The sequence below is a fragment of the Pithys albifrons genome, chromosome 1 (assembly GCF_047495875.1).
Source record: "Pithys albifrons albifrons isolate INPA30051 chromosome 1, PitAlb_v1, whole genome shotgun sequence".
NCBI lineage: Eukaryota > Metazoa > Chordata > Aves > Passeriformes > Thamnophilidae > Pithys > Pithys albifrons.
Genome location: NC_092458.1, coordinates 112,504,616 through 112,523,554, shown reverse-complemented (window position 1 = coordinate 112,523,554; position 18,939 = coordinate 112,504,616). Strand labels below are relative to the sequence as shown.

Here is an 18,939-nt window from a genome sequence, read left to right as displayed (position 1 = left end):
CAACTGCTTGGATGCCATCAAACTTCTGGTTAAAATAACGCTTTTCAGAGCCACTCCTGATGGTTTTTTCCTAGCACTGGCTTTTTTTGTATGTGTGCAGACTTGGTGACCGTGCAGAAAACTCTGTGGTAGCTTTATTGATTGTTACTGACTGCTGTCTAAATGTGATTCCTTATTTCTTCCCTAGGAATGGGCATTAATTCTCAGAATCCTCGAATTTCAGGTCCAAACCCAGTGGGTCCAATGCCAACCCTTAGCCCAATGGGAATGACCCAGCCTCTTTCCCATAACAACCAGATGCCCTCTCCAAATGCTATGGGACCCAATATACCTCCTCATGGGGTCCCTGTGGGACCTGGCCTGATGTCACACAACCCGATGATGGGGCATGGTTCCCAGGAGTCTCCAATGGTACCTCAAGGACGCCTGGGCTTCCCACAGGGCTTCCCTCCTGTACAGTCCCCTCCACAGCAGGTGCCATTTCCACACAACGGGCCCAGCGGTGGACAAGGCAACTTCCCAGCGGGAATGGGCTTCCACGGAGAAGGACCTCTGGGGCGACCTACCAACCTGCCCCAAAGTTCGACAGATCCAGCACTTTGCAAGACTGGAGGCCCTGGCGGTCCAGACTCCTTCACTGTTCTTGGAAACAACATGCCTTCAGTTTTCACTGATCCAGAGCTGCAGGAGGTGATCCGTCCTGGAGCCACGGGAATACCCGAGTTTGACCTGTCCAGGATTATCCCATCAGAGAAGCCTAGCCAGACACTACAGTATTTCCCTCGTGGGGAGGTGCCAGGCCGCAAGCAGCCACAGGGTCCTGGGCCTGGCTTCTCCCACATGCAGGGGATGATAGGAGAGCAGACCCCGAGGATGGGACTAACGTTGCCTGGCATGGGGGGCCCCGGGCCGGTGGGAACTCCAGACATCCCCCTTGGGACGGCTCCGTCCATGCCGGGCCACAACCCAATGAGACCACCTGCCTTCCTGCAGCAGGGCATGATGGGGCCGCACCACCGCATGATGTCACCAGCACAGACGGCGATGCCTGGCCAGCCCACGCTCATGAGCAACCCCGTGGCTGCCGTGGGCATGATCCCGGGGAAGGACCGAGCGCCTGCGGGGCTGTACAGCCACCCCGGCCCCGTGGGGTCACCCGGGATGATGATGTCAATGCAGGGCATGATGGGACCCCAACAAAACATCATGATTCCCCCCCAGATGAGGCCCCGAGGTATGGCTGCTGACGTTGGCATGGGAGGATTTAGCCAAGGCCCTGGAAACCCAGGGAACATGATGTTTTAAGCTGCTACCATAAGACTGGATGTTCTGATCCTTGTCAAGATGAGATTCCAAGTCCTGAGGGCTTTTTTGGGAGCTTCAGGAGTACAGTTTGGCCATGCAATAGGTGAAAAGAGACCAGAGGACGCTTTGGGAAATCTCGAATGTATGGAATTACCTGAAAAAAAAATTATTCATTTTAACAGGTTGTTTTTTTTTTAAGATTTATTTTTTAAAAATTATTTTTGTGGACTTGGGTATCCCGTGACGGCACCTGCTTTGAGAATCTGTAGCTGTATTTTGAGAATCGCCATTTGTCACAAGTTGCACCATTCTCTGTATGTTTACGTCCTTCGGACTGGCTTCTCCCAGAACTCTCGGTTATTTTTGGGGTTTTTTGTGTACTGTACTATATTGTAAAAGGGATTTTAGCAGAGACTTTAGTCTTTGGGGTGAGAGGAGAATGGGATTCTAGGCTGTTTACTTTAGGTGGAGAATCCATCTTCAGAACTTCGGACTATTTTCCTTCAACTCCAATGTATAGAAAAACCAAACTACGACCTCAGAGCAGAGTATTAATGAAAAGCACAAAAAGGAACTTAAGTTCAGTGAGGGGAATCTTTTAAAAGAAATAAATAATAAGTTAAGGACATATTTTTCAAATTATGGCGTGCTGTCCAGCACCTTCTGTCTCTCCCTCCCACTCTTTATTAAATAGGCTTCTCTCTCTCCGTCCCCTTCTGTCTCCTCCTATGGCAGCTGCAATACATTGTGTTATTTTGAGGAGTAAATCTAGGAGAGCCTCTCCTCACGTGGGGACTCTTCCCACTTTTAGGAAGGGGCTGGACTTGGACACTGTTACATCCTACAGTAGTCTCTCTCACTGTTTCCTATTCTCCTTTTCTTAGAAACCCCAAGTGATTTTATTAATGTGGGAGTGGAACAGACACTAAAAGTTATCCAGGATTTTTTTTTGTGGTTATTTTTTTTCCTCCCCAGCGTAAAACGTTCTGTGTAACCTCCATTAAATTTGGTACAAAACCACTTGCCAGGGCTGTGGTGTCAGAAAAATAAAATATATTGTTTCTTACAAAAATGAACTGTCTTCTTTATCCGGTCCAGTTGTTTCTGTGTACATCAAACAGCTGGCCAGATGACTGTTTGCTCTTATGATCACAGTGAGGCTGGAGGCCAGGTGGGGTAAGCTTTGGCAGCACCTAAAAGTATGGTCTGTAGGCAGCTGCATGCTCCTTGCGAGGCAGTTCCGCTCACTTAATCCTGAACTGAGCTTGTTTTCTCTTGGAGAGGGGTCTTATTTCAGAACACCCCAGGGGCCATAGTTACAGACTTCCTCAATTTGTTGAGGGCCAAGGAATAGATGAAACTTACTGTCTCTGTCATTTCCTCCCAGAGAGTGTTTGGGGCTCTACAAGATTTTGAGCTCTCCCTAAGCAGCAGCATTTGTGTGCTGAGCTCTGGAGTCCAGTGCTGTGTAGGGCACTGGGATTGTGTGTCCCTCTGGAGTCTTTGGATTGGGTCAGGTCTCTGACTGCCAGCACTGAGAGCCTGAGATAGTGGGGAATGGATGAACTTAAATAACCAAGCTGAGAGAGAAATTGTCAGTAAGCAGATTTTTATCAAGGCAACCCTGCTGAGTAAATTGATGCTTTGCTGCAGTTCTCATCGATTGTTTCCTAATCCCCTGTCTTTTCAAACTTGCCTTTTGAGAGGATTTCAACGAAAAGGTTTTATGGTTTTGCCTATGAGGAGTGAAAGGCTGGATTACAAAACCTGGACTGGGAGTTGAGTTTTGCTCCTAGAGAAGATCAGGATGAGCCAGATGTGGATCTGTAGGGCAGAGTGTGGGCTCTATGCCTGCTCTCTGGTCCCTCAGCATTGTATGTGGAGTGTATAATCTGTTCTTCCTTCCATTTACCATTACCTGAAATTATTTCAATGAATAGTTTCCTCAGAGGGCTCGCCATTAGTGTGAAACATCATGTGGAGAACGAGTATTTTTAACATGCTGGTGTGTGAGAGATTTTTAAGTTAAGTGATCCTTAACAGGTGTAAAAAGAATTCCTCTCAGTGGCTCCTGTACCAAACTTTTGCTGGTGTTATAAAATGAGTGAAGCCATGCACTGTTGGAGGCACGCAAGCCTCAGAGCCTTCTGTTGCTTGCTTCCAAATTCACCTTCGTGCTGTCATGCAAATTTACGATGATTTTGGGTGAGAATTACTCTTTTGACAAAGTGTAGGATGTATGTTGTGGTGCTTCCCTCTGACAAGACAGGCAGCGTGCCTGAATCAGGGGCTTGTCAAGATTTTAGAAAGAGCTGACAATGACACAGTAAGTGTTATTTCTGTAGAGCGGAATTACCTCTTCTTTAAGTGGTTGCACAGCTCCTTTTGAGGACCTTGCACAGGAATTGTCACAATGCAACCTTTTTAAGTGTTGCCAGTTCTGCCACCACTCCTGACTGTTTTTACCATGTTGAACAAAGCAAAGTTCTTGATCGACACAGAAATAACCCGGAGGGGTTTCGTTTTTTTTTAAACCAGTCTTTTTCAGTGCCTTCTGTGCCTCTTGAGGTATTTTGAATAGCAAAGGATTTGAGGTGGCTATGACTTATTCTAGGAAAATTAGCACAGGGGATTCTCTGTTTCAAAGCCACAAGATTGCAAAAGGATACATTTTAAAGATGCTGTGTCATTAAAGTTCCTTCTGTGTCTGTCTAAATTACAATGCTGGCGTTTAGTATCTTAATGAGCTTTTTCCTACAGAAAATGCAGAACACATGGATACTTCTGAGTCCACATAGGTGCACTTAACCTCAGTCATGTTGCCTGGTTTGCACCAGCAGATGAACAAGAGATGATGTCTTAGGTGACTCCAGGAAAATGTCTGTAGTTGCAGGCTGAACTTCATTGTTTTGCTTTGATTCTACTCTTTCCCTTTCTGCTTCGCAAATAAAAAAGCTTTTTGGCTGCCAGTTTTGCAGATTCACCTTAGGATCTGTAAGTCAGGCTCTGTTCTCTCTGGTTTATCAATAGTAACTTTGACTCAGCTCTGGTAGTCATGGTGCAGTTGAAGATGGAAAATGAAGTTGCCATTTTTAGTTTTCTTCCCCTCCCCCTCCTTTTTTTCTTTCTTTTTTTTTTTTAACTTTCAAATCATCCTCCTCCACCTTTGTTTGAAAGAATGAAATAGACTTTATTCATACATGCTTGGCTGCTCTTCCTCTCTAGTAACATGGGAGGAAACAGTCTGCTGTTCAAATTATCTCATCCCAGATGGCTGCGCAGCCGGAGTGTGGAGAGACTTAAAAGGTAAACCCAGCAGATGGTGAACTTCTGAAACGCGAAGTAATGTGCCTGCTAAATCAAAAGTTTAAAATATTTGAAATCTGTTTGTTTTAAATTAGTAGACTTGCAATCAGGTCATCTATGAAGTACACTGGTAGTTTTAAGAACCATCCAAATAAGCTTGAGCTTTGTATCTGTGTCATGGGCTATCTGATCTACCAAAGAAGTTGACAAGCAAGTAGCCAGCCTTAGGAGTTTAATCCTGACCTCCTAGTGGTGTCTAATGAGTCGCATTTCGGAAGACAGACCAGTACATAGGGATCTAATCTGCACCAGTCTTGACTGGGACTTGAATGCTGGTGGTGCTTCTAGTACAATACACGTGTCTTGACTCAGAGTAGATGTGGGTGCCCAACTCTTCCTGAGGGTAAGTGGAAATGCTGCATTTTTTGTGCCAGACTGTTGGGACTATTACAATAATAGCTGGGACTATTAAATACAATATATGCAGGGCTTAATTTTGTAGTGCTTGATATGCTGTCTGTCTGCTATGCTGATTTTCCCTCAGGTGTCAGAAGGGCTACATTTCATTGGTGGTGCCTCTCTGCACTCATGATGGTGAATACTTTCCTCATGCAGCCTTGGCAGGCTGCTGGCTGAAACCTGTTCCCTGTTGTGATACCTCTCGAGAAGTGATCTGTGTTTGATACAGGCCTGTATTCAGCAGAGCTTACTTCACTGTGTCAGTTGGTAGTAATTCTTAACCTAAAAATGGTTGGTGATGCAGGAGAAAAGGTGATGCATGTTTTGTCTAGGATACTGGGAAATTGTTGATTTCTGGGCATTTTTATTCCACATTCTCACAAATGCCTCAACTTTTCCATGCTGTGCTTGCAGTTCAGCACTTCCCACTTACCTGTGCCCTTTGGTATTAAAACTCTTTCACTGTCCAACTAAACCTCTTCTGAAAAGATTATTTATACCAGTTGTGGTCAGAAGTAACTCCTCCTTCATACTGTGGGCCACAAATGCCATGGAGTTGCTCAGTGACATGAACCAGTGCATGGCCCAACCACTTCTACACTGAGTAAGGCTGGAGCAGGGCAGAGAGGGCACTGCAGAAACTCTGTTAGAGATGATGATGAAGTAGCCTGTTCCCAGATGTGCCTTCTTCCTAGCCACTGCCAGGAAGCTGAACTGCTTTTCTGAGGTCATCTGCTGTTACTGAAATGTATGTTACTCTGCCTAGAGTGATAGGAGTATTTTAAGTGTGAATGCAGCATCCTGTAACAGTCTCACCTGCCGTAGGACGAGCTGGAATGCCGAGTGCTGTGCGTCTTGACTGTGTTGCAGTTTTTAACCTGGTTGCTGGTCAGTTTTGCTGGGAGATGCTCCCAGTTATTACTTAAGAGAAGGTACGTGAATTCCCCCTTTGTTTACTGGTAAGGGCCAAAGCTTCTGATGCCTTTTTCTGAGCAGCCTATGCCTCACAAATAACTTACAATTGTATGCCTAATATTTTCATCACTGTTGTCCAAATATGTGAAACTGTGCATAAGGCAGAGCTTGATTAGAGCAGAACACCCTGTTCTTAAGCAAGGGTAGGGCCATTGATTTTTATTTAATGGCATTATGGTTTTAGGCTGTATAAAAACTTGATGGAAAATAACAATGTTTTATTTGCTTTTTTGACAGCTTCTAATAGCAGTTCAGTGAGACTTCCAGCAATGTATTTAGTATTCAAATTATTCTGTTCACTATGCGTGGTGTCAACATGTAATTGTGGTGGGGGCAGGCTAATGAAAGAGTAGAGGTAAATTCAGCCCACGCTTCTCGGGGAGAAGGTGCTGTAGTGCCTCCAGTCACATATCTGTCAACGATGACATTAACATCACTGCAGTCTGTTTTCACTGAGTGAGAAGGGGTAACACAGAACCAAAACTTCAGGGCTGTTTCAGGCAGTGGTCCCCCTATTTTAACCTTTACCTATCCCAAAGAAAGTAGGTCAGGAGCCAAGTTTTTACTGATTGAAAAACTGAGATCTTTATCAATGCTATAGACAGTGAGATAGGGCGGTCCCATGGTGTAAAGGAGAGCCCTCTGAATCCCAAGGACCTGAGTTCAAGTCTCAGTGGGGACCATCCCCTGGCAGTTCAATGCCTCCCTGCCATCCGATCCTGTCAGATCTCGGATGCTCAGCAGGGTCAGCCCCGGTTAGTACCGGGTGCTGTGACAGTCCCGAGGACTTCCCTGTCACTGTCCAAGCTTGCTCGGCCATGGCAGATGGACCTTAGGAGTTAAATGGTGGGGCCAGTTCTGCGCACACTGAGCCTCACCTAAAAAATCCACTGTGCAGGCTGGAAGGGCACACCCACCTGGGGAAGTCTGGCCATACATACACACAGACAGTGAGACTGAGTGAACCCTCAGCAAGTTTGCAGAGAACACGAAGCCAGTTTGTGCAGTTGACACAACAGAAGGACCTGAATGAGCTTGAGAAGTGGGTCCACAAGAACCTAATGAGGGTTCGAGCATCCTCAATACAAAGTGCTGCACCTGCATGAAGGCAACTCCAGACATGAGTGCAGACTGGGAGAACTCATTCAGAGCAGCCCTGTGGAGAAGCACTTGGGAATTCTGGTGGATGAAAAGCTGGACAAGAGCCAACAGTGTGTACTTAGAGCCCAGAAAGCCACCCATATCTGGACTGCATCAAAAGCAGTGTGGGTAGCAGGCTGAGCGAGGGGATTGTCCCTCTGCTCTCATGAGACTCCACCTGGAGTGCTGCATCCAGCTCTAGGGTCCCCAGCAAAAGAAAGATGTGGACTCACTAGAATGAGTCCAGAGGAGGCCACAGAGATGACTGGAGGGCTGGAGCACCTCTTCTATAAAGATAGGCTGAGAGGTGGGGTTGTTCAGTCTGGAGAGAGAAGGCTCCAGGGAGACCTCAGAGCAGCCTCCCAGTACCTAAACAAGGCTTATAAAAAAAGGGGAGAGTAACTTTTTACATGGACAGATAGTGGTAAGACAAGGGGGAATGGTTTAAAACTAAAAGAGGAGACCTATTAGGAAGAAATTCTTCACTGTGGGGATGGTAAGGCACTGGAACAGGTTGCTCAGAGCAGCTGTGGATGCCCTATCCCTGGAAGCATCCAAGGCCAGGTTGGATGGGGCTTGAAACCAGGTTTAGTGGAAGGTGTCCCTGCCTGTGACAAGGGGGTTGGAACCAGATGATCTTTAAGATTCCTTCCAGCCCAGACCATTCTATGATTCTAAGATTTTGGCAATGGTCATCCTTAGTATTGGCTTACAGGAGAAAGTGTCATCATCTGAGCTAGAAGTACTTCTGTTGGCTATTCTGTTGTATTCCTCTTTCAGCAAGTGCAAAATAGATGCAATGCTGCCCAAAGCTGAGCTCGACAGCAGCTCCCCAGACTTACTTGTTTAAAGCACATTAAGCAGAGTTCACCAAGACTGTCTGTTCTTTGGCCCACTGAGGTTGTTCTGCATGTTGACAGCAGAATTTTCATAATTACAGGAGTGCAGGGAAGAGGTTTGGAGGCTTCCTGTCCCTTTGGAGATGTTTTTTGTGCATAAAAATGCCCTCAAGATGGGGTAGCTCAGTGCTATGCAATTTGGGAGGTTCATCTTTTTTGCAGAGAGCAACCCTCAAGCACAACAAAAGAAAAATCCAAAGGCACAAGGGCTTGTGCAGTTTGCCAAACATAATATCAATTGTTATGTCAAAGCCTTCCATTCTGGTAGCACACAGCAAGCTGGGCTTCATCCCACAGTCCCAGCATATAGGAAGAAGTATGTTTTGTCTCATATTCCTGAAGCAGCAGGACAATTTAAAATGGTCTGTTGTCTCCCTTGCTGTTTTAGCTCCTCCGTGCTTTTGTGTGGCTACCTCAGAAGTAAACCTGAGCCATTCTGTGATGTGGCTTCTTCCACCTTGTTGCCAACAGTGTAAAGTGACACTGTGCCACCCTGTGTCTGGTAGGAAAAAGTCCCCTCATCTAAAATACCTCTGGAATAGGGAAGGCTGGCAAGAATGTAAAGAAGAAGAGTCAAAGATTATGGCAATAAAATAATTTTAATTTAAAACAACTTCATCATGAGTTGGTTTGCTGAGTCCCCTCTGTTTTGGAGCACAGGTTATTGTATTGCTCTGGACTGACTGAGTACTGTGAAAGAACTTTTAAAAATTCTTCAAGTGGGCAGAGAGCTGCTCTGCATCCTCTCACCACTTTCTCCTGCAAAAGTAAAGGGACAGAATCACAGATATTGTGGATTGCCAACGCTGTTTTTTTGCTGTGGTAAATCCAAAAGCCCAAGATTTGTATGAGGGACTTCCCACAGGATCTTACCTCCCCATGGTAAGACACATGAACAAACCACTCTTTGGACTGCTGGTGCTGATACAGTTCCAGGGTCACATCTGAAGCATAAGGTGGCCACTTGTGATCAAAGGTGCCCAGTGCCAACAGCAGAGGAATAATAGTAGAATCATGAGAAGCATAGAGAATGAGCTTTCTGGAAAAACAAAAGGAAGGGAAAACCACAAACCTGGAATGTCAGCTGTGTTCCTCCATGGATAGCCAGTAGCATTCGTGCTTTTTGTACCAGATGAGCACTCATTCTTTTTATCCCACACATTCAATATCTTTCTGAACCAGCTTCACACTGACATCATCAGAATTTATAATGATTGGAGTTTTGCCCTTTACCTGGCTTTTTCAGATGGAGTTGAGGGATTTATTGCCGCTTTAATGTTCTTCTGTAAGGTACTGAGAAGGAGACCAACACTCATCTGAAGAACTTCTCTAGAAAAGAAGCATAAATACATTACTAGTTTTCAGACTTTCAAATAATTACACATGAACACCTGGGAACCTCTTTTCTCTTACAAATTGATAACATGTATGGAGTGTAGCTAAGAACTATTAAATGCAATTAACAGGGTTAATTTTTAGTTCAGCAGTCACCACTATGTGATTGCAGAGTGGGAGGAGAGGTGTTAGCAAGCAGTCTCACTAGGTGTGGCCCACATAAAGGGAAATTAGAAACTTTGATTGTTTTCTATGCTATTTTGTTTCCCTCGTTGTGTTTTTTGGATGCATGGGTTTGTACCTGACTGCAAAACAGCAACTGAAGTGGTTGGGTCTTTGGTGGGGAGGGGCAGGATTCAAGAAGATGGTGGCTATCCATAATAATAACTTATAAATTATTTTTTATCCTTGTATTGAACAAAGAGATGATTTTTATACAACTTCTGGTGGGAAGAAACTGCCTCTACCTAAATGAGTATGTCAGTGGAGATGAAAGATCAGGGTGACTGGCTCTCCTGGGTGTTGTGGGAATGGGAGAAATCAGTCTTTCAGTATTTGAGATCTGTAATACATATAAAAGACTAAGGGCAACTACTCTTAGAAAAGGCAGTCCTATACCCTCACCTGATAGGAGGTGGTGACTATGGCAGCTGCAAATGAATCTGAAAGGAAGATAACTGCTAGGCTAGCCACTAAGCCAACCTTTAGAAAAACTGTGGAGGAGGCAATTAACTGCATGTAGCAGCACATTCTTTTGCAAGTAGTCACATGTGTGCAGGGCCTGCCATCATCTTTTCCACTAGCACCAGCATTTCTCAGCCTTGCTTTGCAGGTACCATCCCTGGGATAAGCCTCCCAAGCTGGAATTCAGATTGTACTTGTGCATCTCCAAGGGCAGCCCTCGTCTGTGCAGCCTTCAGGGTTTGGGCTGGAAACATTTCCTCTTCTTTTCTGCCTTTGCCTTTGACACAGGTTCACTTAAACACCTGTGGCAATGGAAGCCTTCACTGCCAACCTCAGTGGATTACAGACTATCAACAAAACCAACATATAAACCCACATCCTGGCCTCCTCCGCGTGGCCTCCTTGTTCCTAATTCATTACTGACTCAAGGCACTGGACTTTACCTTGAAATGGCTGAGCCACAAACCTCATAAGGGGAAAAGCAGTAGATTGGAAAGGGCTTCTATGTGCTGCAGTAAGCTGTTATAGCACATCCACCGTGGATAAGACAACCCCTGAGGCTGGAGGCATGGATATAGGCAATCACCTTGAGCCATCTTCCAGAAGGAAGAGCATGGAGTCAACAGATCGGCGCTCCACTGTCTGCTGGAAGTTCTTCAGCACTGGGCAGCTTGGCAAATTGTTCGCCTGGAAGAAGAAGACAGCACAGACCCCTTCTGAACCCAGCCAGAAGGCACATGGGTGACTGCCCACAGAGAACAGCTGCTTGTGTCACACCACTGGTACTATGGTATTCATATGAGGATTTTTAGGAGGGTTTTAAACACACAGCCTTGTTCTGTGTACTGAAAGGAGGGATGTTTGTTCCTGAGGAAACATTGCTGTGTGAAGGGGGTGTAACACACCGGCAGGCAGATCAATTACCATTAGCCCCAGCAAAGAGAGAGGTACTAAGAGGGGTACAAATATGCTCAGCTTCCTTCCAGCAGCAGAAGCAATGTGACTCACAGGTACTATGCTGGAAGTAGGACTAGGATGATTATCAGGTGCTGAGAGCCAAAAAAGGAAAGCATTTTGTAAAGGGGCAAGGCAGGCCCAACTGCTCTCTTAGTTCTACACTGCACTTGAAAGAAACACTGAATTTCCAGGTAAGAACATAAATACTGGAGTAAGTTTTCATCCATCCTACAGCAAGGCTGACTCCACATCTTGCTTTATAAAAAGGCCATAGTATTCCTAAAAACTTTCTGGCTTGCATAGAAAGGTACTGGGATACCAGTGGTATCCATGAGTGTTCGCACTGTGATTTCCTCCATGTGCATGGTAAAGGGATGTTCTTTCTGTGGCAGTGCAAGAGAACTGCTCAGCTCACCTGCTCAGCAAAAATGTTATCGAGGAGAACAAAAAAATCCACAGACTCATCACCATCAATACCCATCTTCTTCTTAATTGTTTTCAAGTCATCAGAGATACCTGGCTGATGCAGAACATTCTTAATGTTTTGCCTGTAAGGGAATTCAGAAAAAAAAAACCCTTTCACACACCAGGCTTTCTCTATTTTGTTTTTTCCATGACCCAGCCCAGTGGAGTTGTCTCACATCAGTGAGGGGTAGAAGAGAATGCTGCAGTGAGGGATTCCTGATGTTGGGAGTCTACGTTGCAGAAAGGACAGACAGTGTATTCAGATGTCAAGGATCAGAGCTGGCTCTCTGCTCTCACAGAGGCAGGGGAAAAATTAAGATGTGAACACCTCAGAAGTGGTTCCCATAAGCAAGGGCTGTGTATCAGTTAACAGATCTGGTCATACTGGAACAGTACAGGTTTGTGTCTTCAGGGAGTAGCCTTTAATTGCATAATGAAAGAAGAAAGGGTAGCAGCTTTGAACTGATAGCTGTATGATGTGGGAAAAAGGAAACACCTAGATACTCACTTGTAGCTTAAATTCACCTTTTGCTTTGTTAGAAGCCATTTGCATCTATACACTATTTTAAATTTTGTTTTAAAAAATTTAGCTGAGAATATCCATGCTGGCTATGTATTTCCTAGGTAGACTGTAGGCTGAGGCACTGATTCTTACTGTGGCTCAAAAAGTGTACTTTGACATGGTGTCACAAAATGTGCTCAGTTATTGGGCAGAGGGAGCAGAAGACCCTGCAGTTTATTCCCTTTTTGGACAGCTGCTGTTATTTGAGAAGGATTAATGTACTGGTTCTATGGGCTGTCACTTCACCACTGTCTAGAAGAATCCATTGCTTGCAGGATCAGGCATTATATAGGGAGTTTTTGCAAGTGAATTCTGACAGCTCCTGGATTTTGGACAAAAATATGCTAATGGATAATCCAGCCAAACTTTATGTTCAGATTCCACCCTGGCACAGGCATTTTAGAGTACTTGACTCTGCAAACATGAGTGTTCTGTGTAGGATGTTCCTTATTTTACTTCATTAGTCTTTGTTAAATGTATCAAGGCTGAGTGTATTTCAGTTTCTTCAAGCTGTGAATGTGACTGGAATGTTGAAGTAACTCCCAAACCAGAAGCTGAATATAAAAAGGAGGCCCAATATGTTCACACTTGAAAGGCTTGTTAAGGGATGTAGATGACATTAATTCTGCCCTGCAGCAATGCCACAGACTAGCTGTACATTAGCTAGTAATGAGTGTTTGCTAGACACAGACTAAATTAAATTGGGTCTTTCAAGAAAAAGTCTATTTTCTTCTGGTGCCACTGCTTGGTGTATAACTCCACTTAGCAAGTATTTTATACAACTAGCTAACCATTCCCAAAGAACAGTAAGTGGCAGGGGAAGAAATTGGGAAATGGAAAGAAAACAGTGCTGTTTCAAATTACTACTGCTGAAACGAAACAACAGCGAAAGCATATGGGGAGGTATTGCTGGCAATTACCTGTTCAACCATTTCAGGCGCTGGCAGTTGTGTGTGTTGGGGTACAGTATTTCAGAGCTTGCTTCATCAGTGACAATGACAACAGATCCTGTGGAACACGAAGGAAGTTTCTGTGATCAGTAATGAGTCTGTGTTTCTTCAGACTTCTGTAATCACTCCCACAGTCTTTGTGTTCAAGTCCATTATTGTTAACTAGCAATTCCCCCTGAGGTATCACCTGCAACACAAGCCACTGTGGTTGTTTCTGTGCATTGAATTCCTGCTGTGATGCCTGCTGTGCACCTTGTAAAACTTTCTAATTGTGTGTTCATTTTTCTTAGTGTCTGTACGTGCCAAAAATTAGTCTCTGTGTCATAAGGTGTAAGGAGCTCTGACAAGTCACTTCTACTTGTTTGTGGAACTGAATATGGAAGGAGCAGAGGTAAGATCTTCAAAATACAGAGGGTATTTCCACGGCATACAAGTAGTTACCAACTGTAGGATACAGGTGAAAGTTACTCCAGATACTGAACTTGCAAAGGGTCTTGGCCAAGATACTTGGATTTCTCTGAGAAACCTTTTTTGGATGCATATCTCATGAACATTGGACTTAGAACTTTTTGCCCTCTTAATTCCAAAGCAGGTTAACACAAACCTCCCCAGCAGGTCTGCAACTGTAGCAGATACATAGAGAGAGCAAGGAAGTGATAAGCTGGTAAAGAACCTACAGAACCAGGAAAGTATGGGGAAGGGAGCCAAGTGCAAGGAATCAGGGAAGAAGTAACAACTAGGAGCCAGGGAGAGTTGGGATGTGCAAGGTATGTGCATCTAGGGAAGACTGAGCAATGAAAGGAAGGCACTGTTCAGAAGTCTCCCCAACCTTCTTTCTGCTGTTGGTACAGCCCAGCTAGCAGGCACCGTGTGGACTCCAGATTCCGGAAAATGTTAGTGGAACGGATGCTGAAAGAGAGAAAGCAGTTTGTGAAGTAACACTTCCTCCTTCACGTCAACATGGCTGGGGAGGGCTTGCTGGAACTGAGGGTTCTGCTTCCACTCTGACTTTGGAAACTTATGGTGGGATTCATGTTTTGTGACTATATCTATCTTAAGTAGAGACCTGTATCTGAACTGCCCTTTAACTTCCCTTCAGAGATAGTGGAGATAACAAACTGGCACTTCTTTGGTGTAACTTTAATCTCCTTTTAAGCCAGACACTCCCAGCATTACTGATGTGAGCACCAGGGGTTGCTTCATCTCTGAACTTCAGCTGTTTACAGTGAGTTAAAGTGTGCTCCAGAAATGGTTGTTTCTCTTTGCTTAACCATAAAGGTGCACAATACCATTGCCAATGGCTAAATCTGGGTGAGATGAATCTGTCCCTGGCATCACTCTCAGGACTGCTGGGGAACTGGATGCTTTGTGAGTTCTAGTACCAGGCTCTGCAGGCTGAGCAAAAACAGAGGCCCAGGGGCCAGCCAGTCTCCTGTGAGGTGGAGAAGGGTACGGTAGTCAGAAAGGTTCCCTAGCACAGTTACTTGCTAGGAGAGAGGAAACAAGAGAAGGTCAAGGAGGGAACTGAGACACTCACAAGACCTCAGCAGGCTTAAATGTTGGTGAAAGAAAGTTGGCTTCTTCCACATAGCTTCTCCTCAGCCTTTCCCCCAAGGCAAACGTCTGCTCCATGCCCACTGTTGTCAGCTGTCCTGCAACTGCACCACCCTAAGAGCAAAGAAAATGAAGGGTCTCCAGTGCACCATGGAAATAAACAAGTCTACAGAGGGAACATGAACCCACTGGGAAATACAGTCTCACCTTGAATGTGGTTTTCCTGTAATGCTTCTCTAAGGGTGAGGGAGGTTGAGGTCCTCCATTTAGGTCAGTCACCTTGTAGTCAAACTTAGTATGAGCAGGTACATCTAAAAGTGTGGGATGCCATTCCACCTGCTTCAAAACAAACAAAGAGTGCTTCAGTGGAAAACTTTCACGAGCATTAAACCAATGCTTGGAGTTTTATGCTGTGCTGCCTTGCCAGTGACACAACACAGAGACATAGAGATCTCTTCTTACAGCTTGTAGAGAAATGAGAGCAGTGCTGCACTCTGGATTTGCAGATCTGATGTGCAGGAAATGCAGTACTTGCTTTTCCTCCCCTTACAGAAGAAAAGTCTGTAGGAAATCACAATTGCTACTCATTGTTAACAGACAGAAAGGCTGCTGTAGCAAAATATCTGAACTAAGACCTGCCAGCTCCTGAGGCTGCCTCAGTGGAGGCTGGGAGAGCCAGATCAGCTGAGGTACAACCGAGGCAGGAGCTGTACATTGTGGAGCACCAGCTTCAGGGTGTGGTGCTCAGCCTTGGAGCAAAGTCCATGGGCACTGCAACACTGAGTGTTATCACCACTGCAGCCCCAGGATGCCCATCCCTGCATCATGCCCCTGAGGGCTCCTGGCAGCCGCAGCAGTTCACAGAATCAATTAGGTTGGAAAAGATCTCTGAGATTATCAAGTCCAACCTATCAGCAAACACCACCATGGCAACTAGACCATGGCACTGAGTGCCAAGTCCAGTCTTTCCTTAAACACCTCCAGGGACTGTGACCCCTACCACCTCCCTGGGCAGTCTGTTCCAGTATCTAATCACCCTTTCCATCAAGAAATTCCTCCTGATGTCCAACCCAAACCTCCCCTGGTGCAACTTGAGGCCATTTCCTCATGTCCCATTGCAAGTTGCCTGGGAGAAGAGAATGACCTGACCTCGCTACGACCTCCTTTCAGGGAGTTGTAGAGCATGAGCCTCCTTTCCTCCTAAACACCCCCAGCTCCCTCAGCTGCTCCTCATTAACACTTGTGCTCCAGACCATTCCCCAGCTCCATTGCCCATCTCTGTTCACACTCCAGCACCTCAGTGTTTTTCTTGGAATGAGAATCATAGAATGGATTGGGTTGGAAAAGACCTCCAAGATCATCAAGTCCAGCCCTTGGTCCAACTCCATTCCGTTTACCCAATCATGGCACTCAGTGCCACGTACAATCTCAGTTTAAAAACCTCCAGGGATGGGGAATCCACCCCCTCTCTGGGCAGGCCATTCCAATGCCTGATTACTCTCTCTGTGAAGAATTTTTTTCTGATATCCAACTTAAATTTCCCAGAGGCCCAGAACTGAATGGAAGACAAAGTGTGGCCTCAGCAGTGCCAAGTACAGAGGGACAGTCACTCCCCTGGTCTTGCTGGCCACACTGTTCCTGATCCAGGCCAGGATCCCATTGGCCTTCCTGGCCACCTGGGCACACTCTGATCATGTCTATCCGCTGTCGATCAGCACCCCCGGCTCCTTCTCCGCGGGGCCGCTTTCCAGCCACTCTTCCCTAAGCTTGTAGCGCTGCAGGGGGTCCATACTCCCAAATCCCCGTGTTTCTCCCCCGTTTACTCTCTGTGGCGCCTTGTGAATGGGAGTAAAAGCTAAAACCACCCGGCTGCCATCAGGGAGCACGGCAGGAGCAGGACAGCATCACGGCGGCGGGCACGGCACCCCCGGCATCCCCGCCCTGTCCCATCCCAGCCCGTGCTCACCAGCGCTGCCCCCGGGAGCGGCTGCAGCGGGGTGCGGGCGCCGTGCCGGTACACCACCTGCACCAGCCTCAGCTGCAGTTGCCGCCGCTCCCGGCGCCGCTGCTCCCACGCGGCCAGTCCGCCCAATCCGCCCAGTCCGCCCAGCACGGCCAGCCGGGTCCCCCAGCCCATGGCGGCGGCACCGCCGGGCCGGCGGGAAGCGAGTCCCTCCCGCTAGCTCCGGGATGCTAAAGCAGCGCGGCGCGGACTGCGGCTCCCAGCGGTCACCGCGCCGGGGAAGCGGATGGAGCTGGGCGGGACCGGCGGCTACTCCGCCCCGGGGCCGCTCCGCAGCCGCGGGTACCGCCCCGGGTACCGCCCTGATACCATCCCCGGTACCACCCCGGGTACCGCCCCCGGCACAGCCCCGGGTACCAACTCGGGTACCGCCCTGGGTATCGCTCCCGGTACCGCCCCCGGTACCGCCCCGGGTACTATCCCGGGTACCGCCCTGGTACCATTCCCGGTACCACCCCGGGTACCGCCCCCTGCACCGCCCCCGGTACCGCCCCCGGTACCGCCTCAGGTACCGCCCCAGGTACCGCCGTGGTACCACCCCGGGTACAGCTCCCGGCACCGCCCCGGGTACCACCCCGGTCACCGCCGCCGGTACTGCCGCCGCGGGGAAGCGCTGTCGCAGTGTGGCTGGTCCGTGGCATGTCCTGTCGCCTGTCGCCGGTCCCTGCCATGTCCCATCCCCGTCTTTATTAGGTCTTTTCCCTGTGCATAAGAAGGCGATGTGCAATGATGCACAGGCTTAGAGAACAGTGGCTGAAAAGCGGTCCAGCTGCTGGAGGTGAGCCAGAGTGTACCCAGGTGGCCAAGAAGGCCAATGGCATTCTGGTCTGAGGCAGGAATAGTGTGGCCAGCAGCAGGACCAGGGAATTGATAGTCCCCCTGTGCTCGGCATTGGTGAGGGCACACAAATCCTGTGTGCAGTTCTGGGCCCCTCACTCCAAGAAAGACATCGTGGTGCTGGAGTGTGTCCAGAGAAGGGCAGTGGAGCTGGTGAAGGGTCTGGAGCACAAGTGTTATGAGGAACAGCTGAGGTAGCTGGGGATGTTCAGCCTGGAGAAGAGGAGACTCAGGGGTGACCTCATCACTCTACAACTCCCTGACAGGAGGTTGTAGCCGAATGGAGGCAGTTTTTCTTCCAGCTAACAAGTGCCAGGACACAAGAAAATAGCATCAAATTATGGCAGGGGAAATTTAGTTGGGCATTAGGAAGAATTTCTTCAGAGAAAGGGTGGTTAGGCATTCAAATGGACTGCTCAGGGAGGTGTCACCATTCCTGCAGTGTTTAAGGAAAGACTGGATGTGGCACTCAGTGCCATAGTGGTGTTTGGCCAGAGTGCCATAGTGGTGTTTGGCCAGAGGTTGGACTCGATAATCTCAGAGGTCTTTTCCAACCTATTGATTATGTGATTCTGTGCAGCTTCCTGGGCAAGAGAAACCCTTTTGGGTTGGGATTTCCTCCCCTCCCGAAATTTCATCCACCTGCCACTTCCTGAAGTCTCCCAAGGCTGTGGGAGCGTGTGCTCAGCTGGAAGAGCTGCGCTGGTGCTTTACAGATGGCTTGGATTAGGTACTGAGGAAAGAGCCTGCAAGGTGGGAGAAAGTCCCTGTGTTCCTCCCCATCTGGTTGCTTGTGCCTACCTGTCAGCAGCCATTGATGGGGAGGGGGAGCTTTGGGGAGGGGGGAGTGTGTCATTTGGCTCAGATGTCACATGCACCAGTCAACTCTGTGCAGTGCTTTGATCTTTAATCAGTCTGAGTGGATATGGCATAAGCAGCAGGAAACATTGCCCTCTCCTTGTTCTTTCTAGTTCAGATGTTAATGGCAAATTTTCACTGAGGGACTGAACAGCTCTGCTTCACCTCTGTAACTTGTTTCTCTCCCTGCCTGTACTCACTACCCCATTAACCTCACCTGCAAATGTTTGCAGCTGCTGCTAAATGTGGCAATGACAATTTGTTTGTTGTTCTTGTTTAGTGGAAAGCTTTTTCTACTGTCAGTTTGCTAAACAAGGTCTTTTTCAGTTTGGATGCTGAGGTGCCGATATCCTGGGAACGGAGCAGTGGGCACTGACCTAGTCTTGTCTGTCTTGTTGACACGTGGCTTTGGAAGCCCACACAGTGCTGGCATTGCTGTTGGAAGTGAGATGCAACAATGAGGCAGGTGAAGTCAAGGCCCTGCCATATATGTAACCTGATGTATCTGGAGGGCTTTAGGGTTGTTTGGAATATTGGAGCTGCCTCCTGGCATCCCCCAGCAGCACTTGGCAAAGCTGTCCAGAGTGAATGTGAATTCAGTGCCTGGAGATGCATATTCCACTTCTTGTC

The 18,939-nt window shown here is 47.3% G+C and overlaps 2 protein-coding genes across 8 annotated transcripts in view; one reads left to right on the top strand and one right to left on the bottom strand.

The window, feature by feature from the left end:
* BCL9 (BCL9 transcription coactivator) overlaps nt 1-2,366 on the top strand; it is a 61,514-nt gene extending 59,148 nt beyond the window's left edge. For all 6 annotated transcript variants that reach the window (XM_071563673.1, XM_071563704.1, XM_071563680.1 and 3 more), the window contains one exon: nt 188-2,366. In XM_071563673.1, the coding sequence (XP_071419774.1) occupies nt 188-1,305 (1,118 nt within the window). In that variant the 3' untranslated portion in view covers nt 1,306-2,366. The remainder of the gene's footprint in view (nt 1-187) is intronic.
* A 6,304-nt stretch (nt 2,367-8,670) lies between these two features.
* On the bottom strand, nt 8,671-16,821 carry ACP6 (acid phosphatase 6, lysophosphatidic). 2 transcript variants are annotated; one of them, XM_071572990.1, is made up of 10 exons: nt 16,558-16,821; nt 14,799-14,930; nt 14,575-14,705; nt 13,867-13,946; nt 13,008-13,095; nt 11,476-11,608; nt 10,690-10,790; nt 9,318-9,413; nt 8,958-9,123; nt 8,671-8,843 (listed from the first exon to the last, which is right to left on the bottom strand). In XM_071572990.1, exons 1-10 carry the CDS (start codon nt 16,726-16,728, stop codon nt 8,703-8,705), a joined length of 1,239 nt encoding a protein of 412 aa, XP_071429091.1. In that variant the 5' UTR covers nt 16,729-16,821; the 3' UTR covers nt 8,671-8,702. The 2 variants fall into 2 exon arrangements, with proteins under 2 accessions (XP_071429091.1, XP_071429099.1); XM_071572998.1 differs by having other exon boundaries at nt 14,799-14,927.
* Between the last annotated feature and the right edge of the window lie 2,118 nt (nt 16,822-18,939).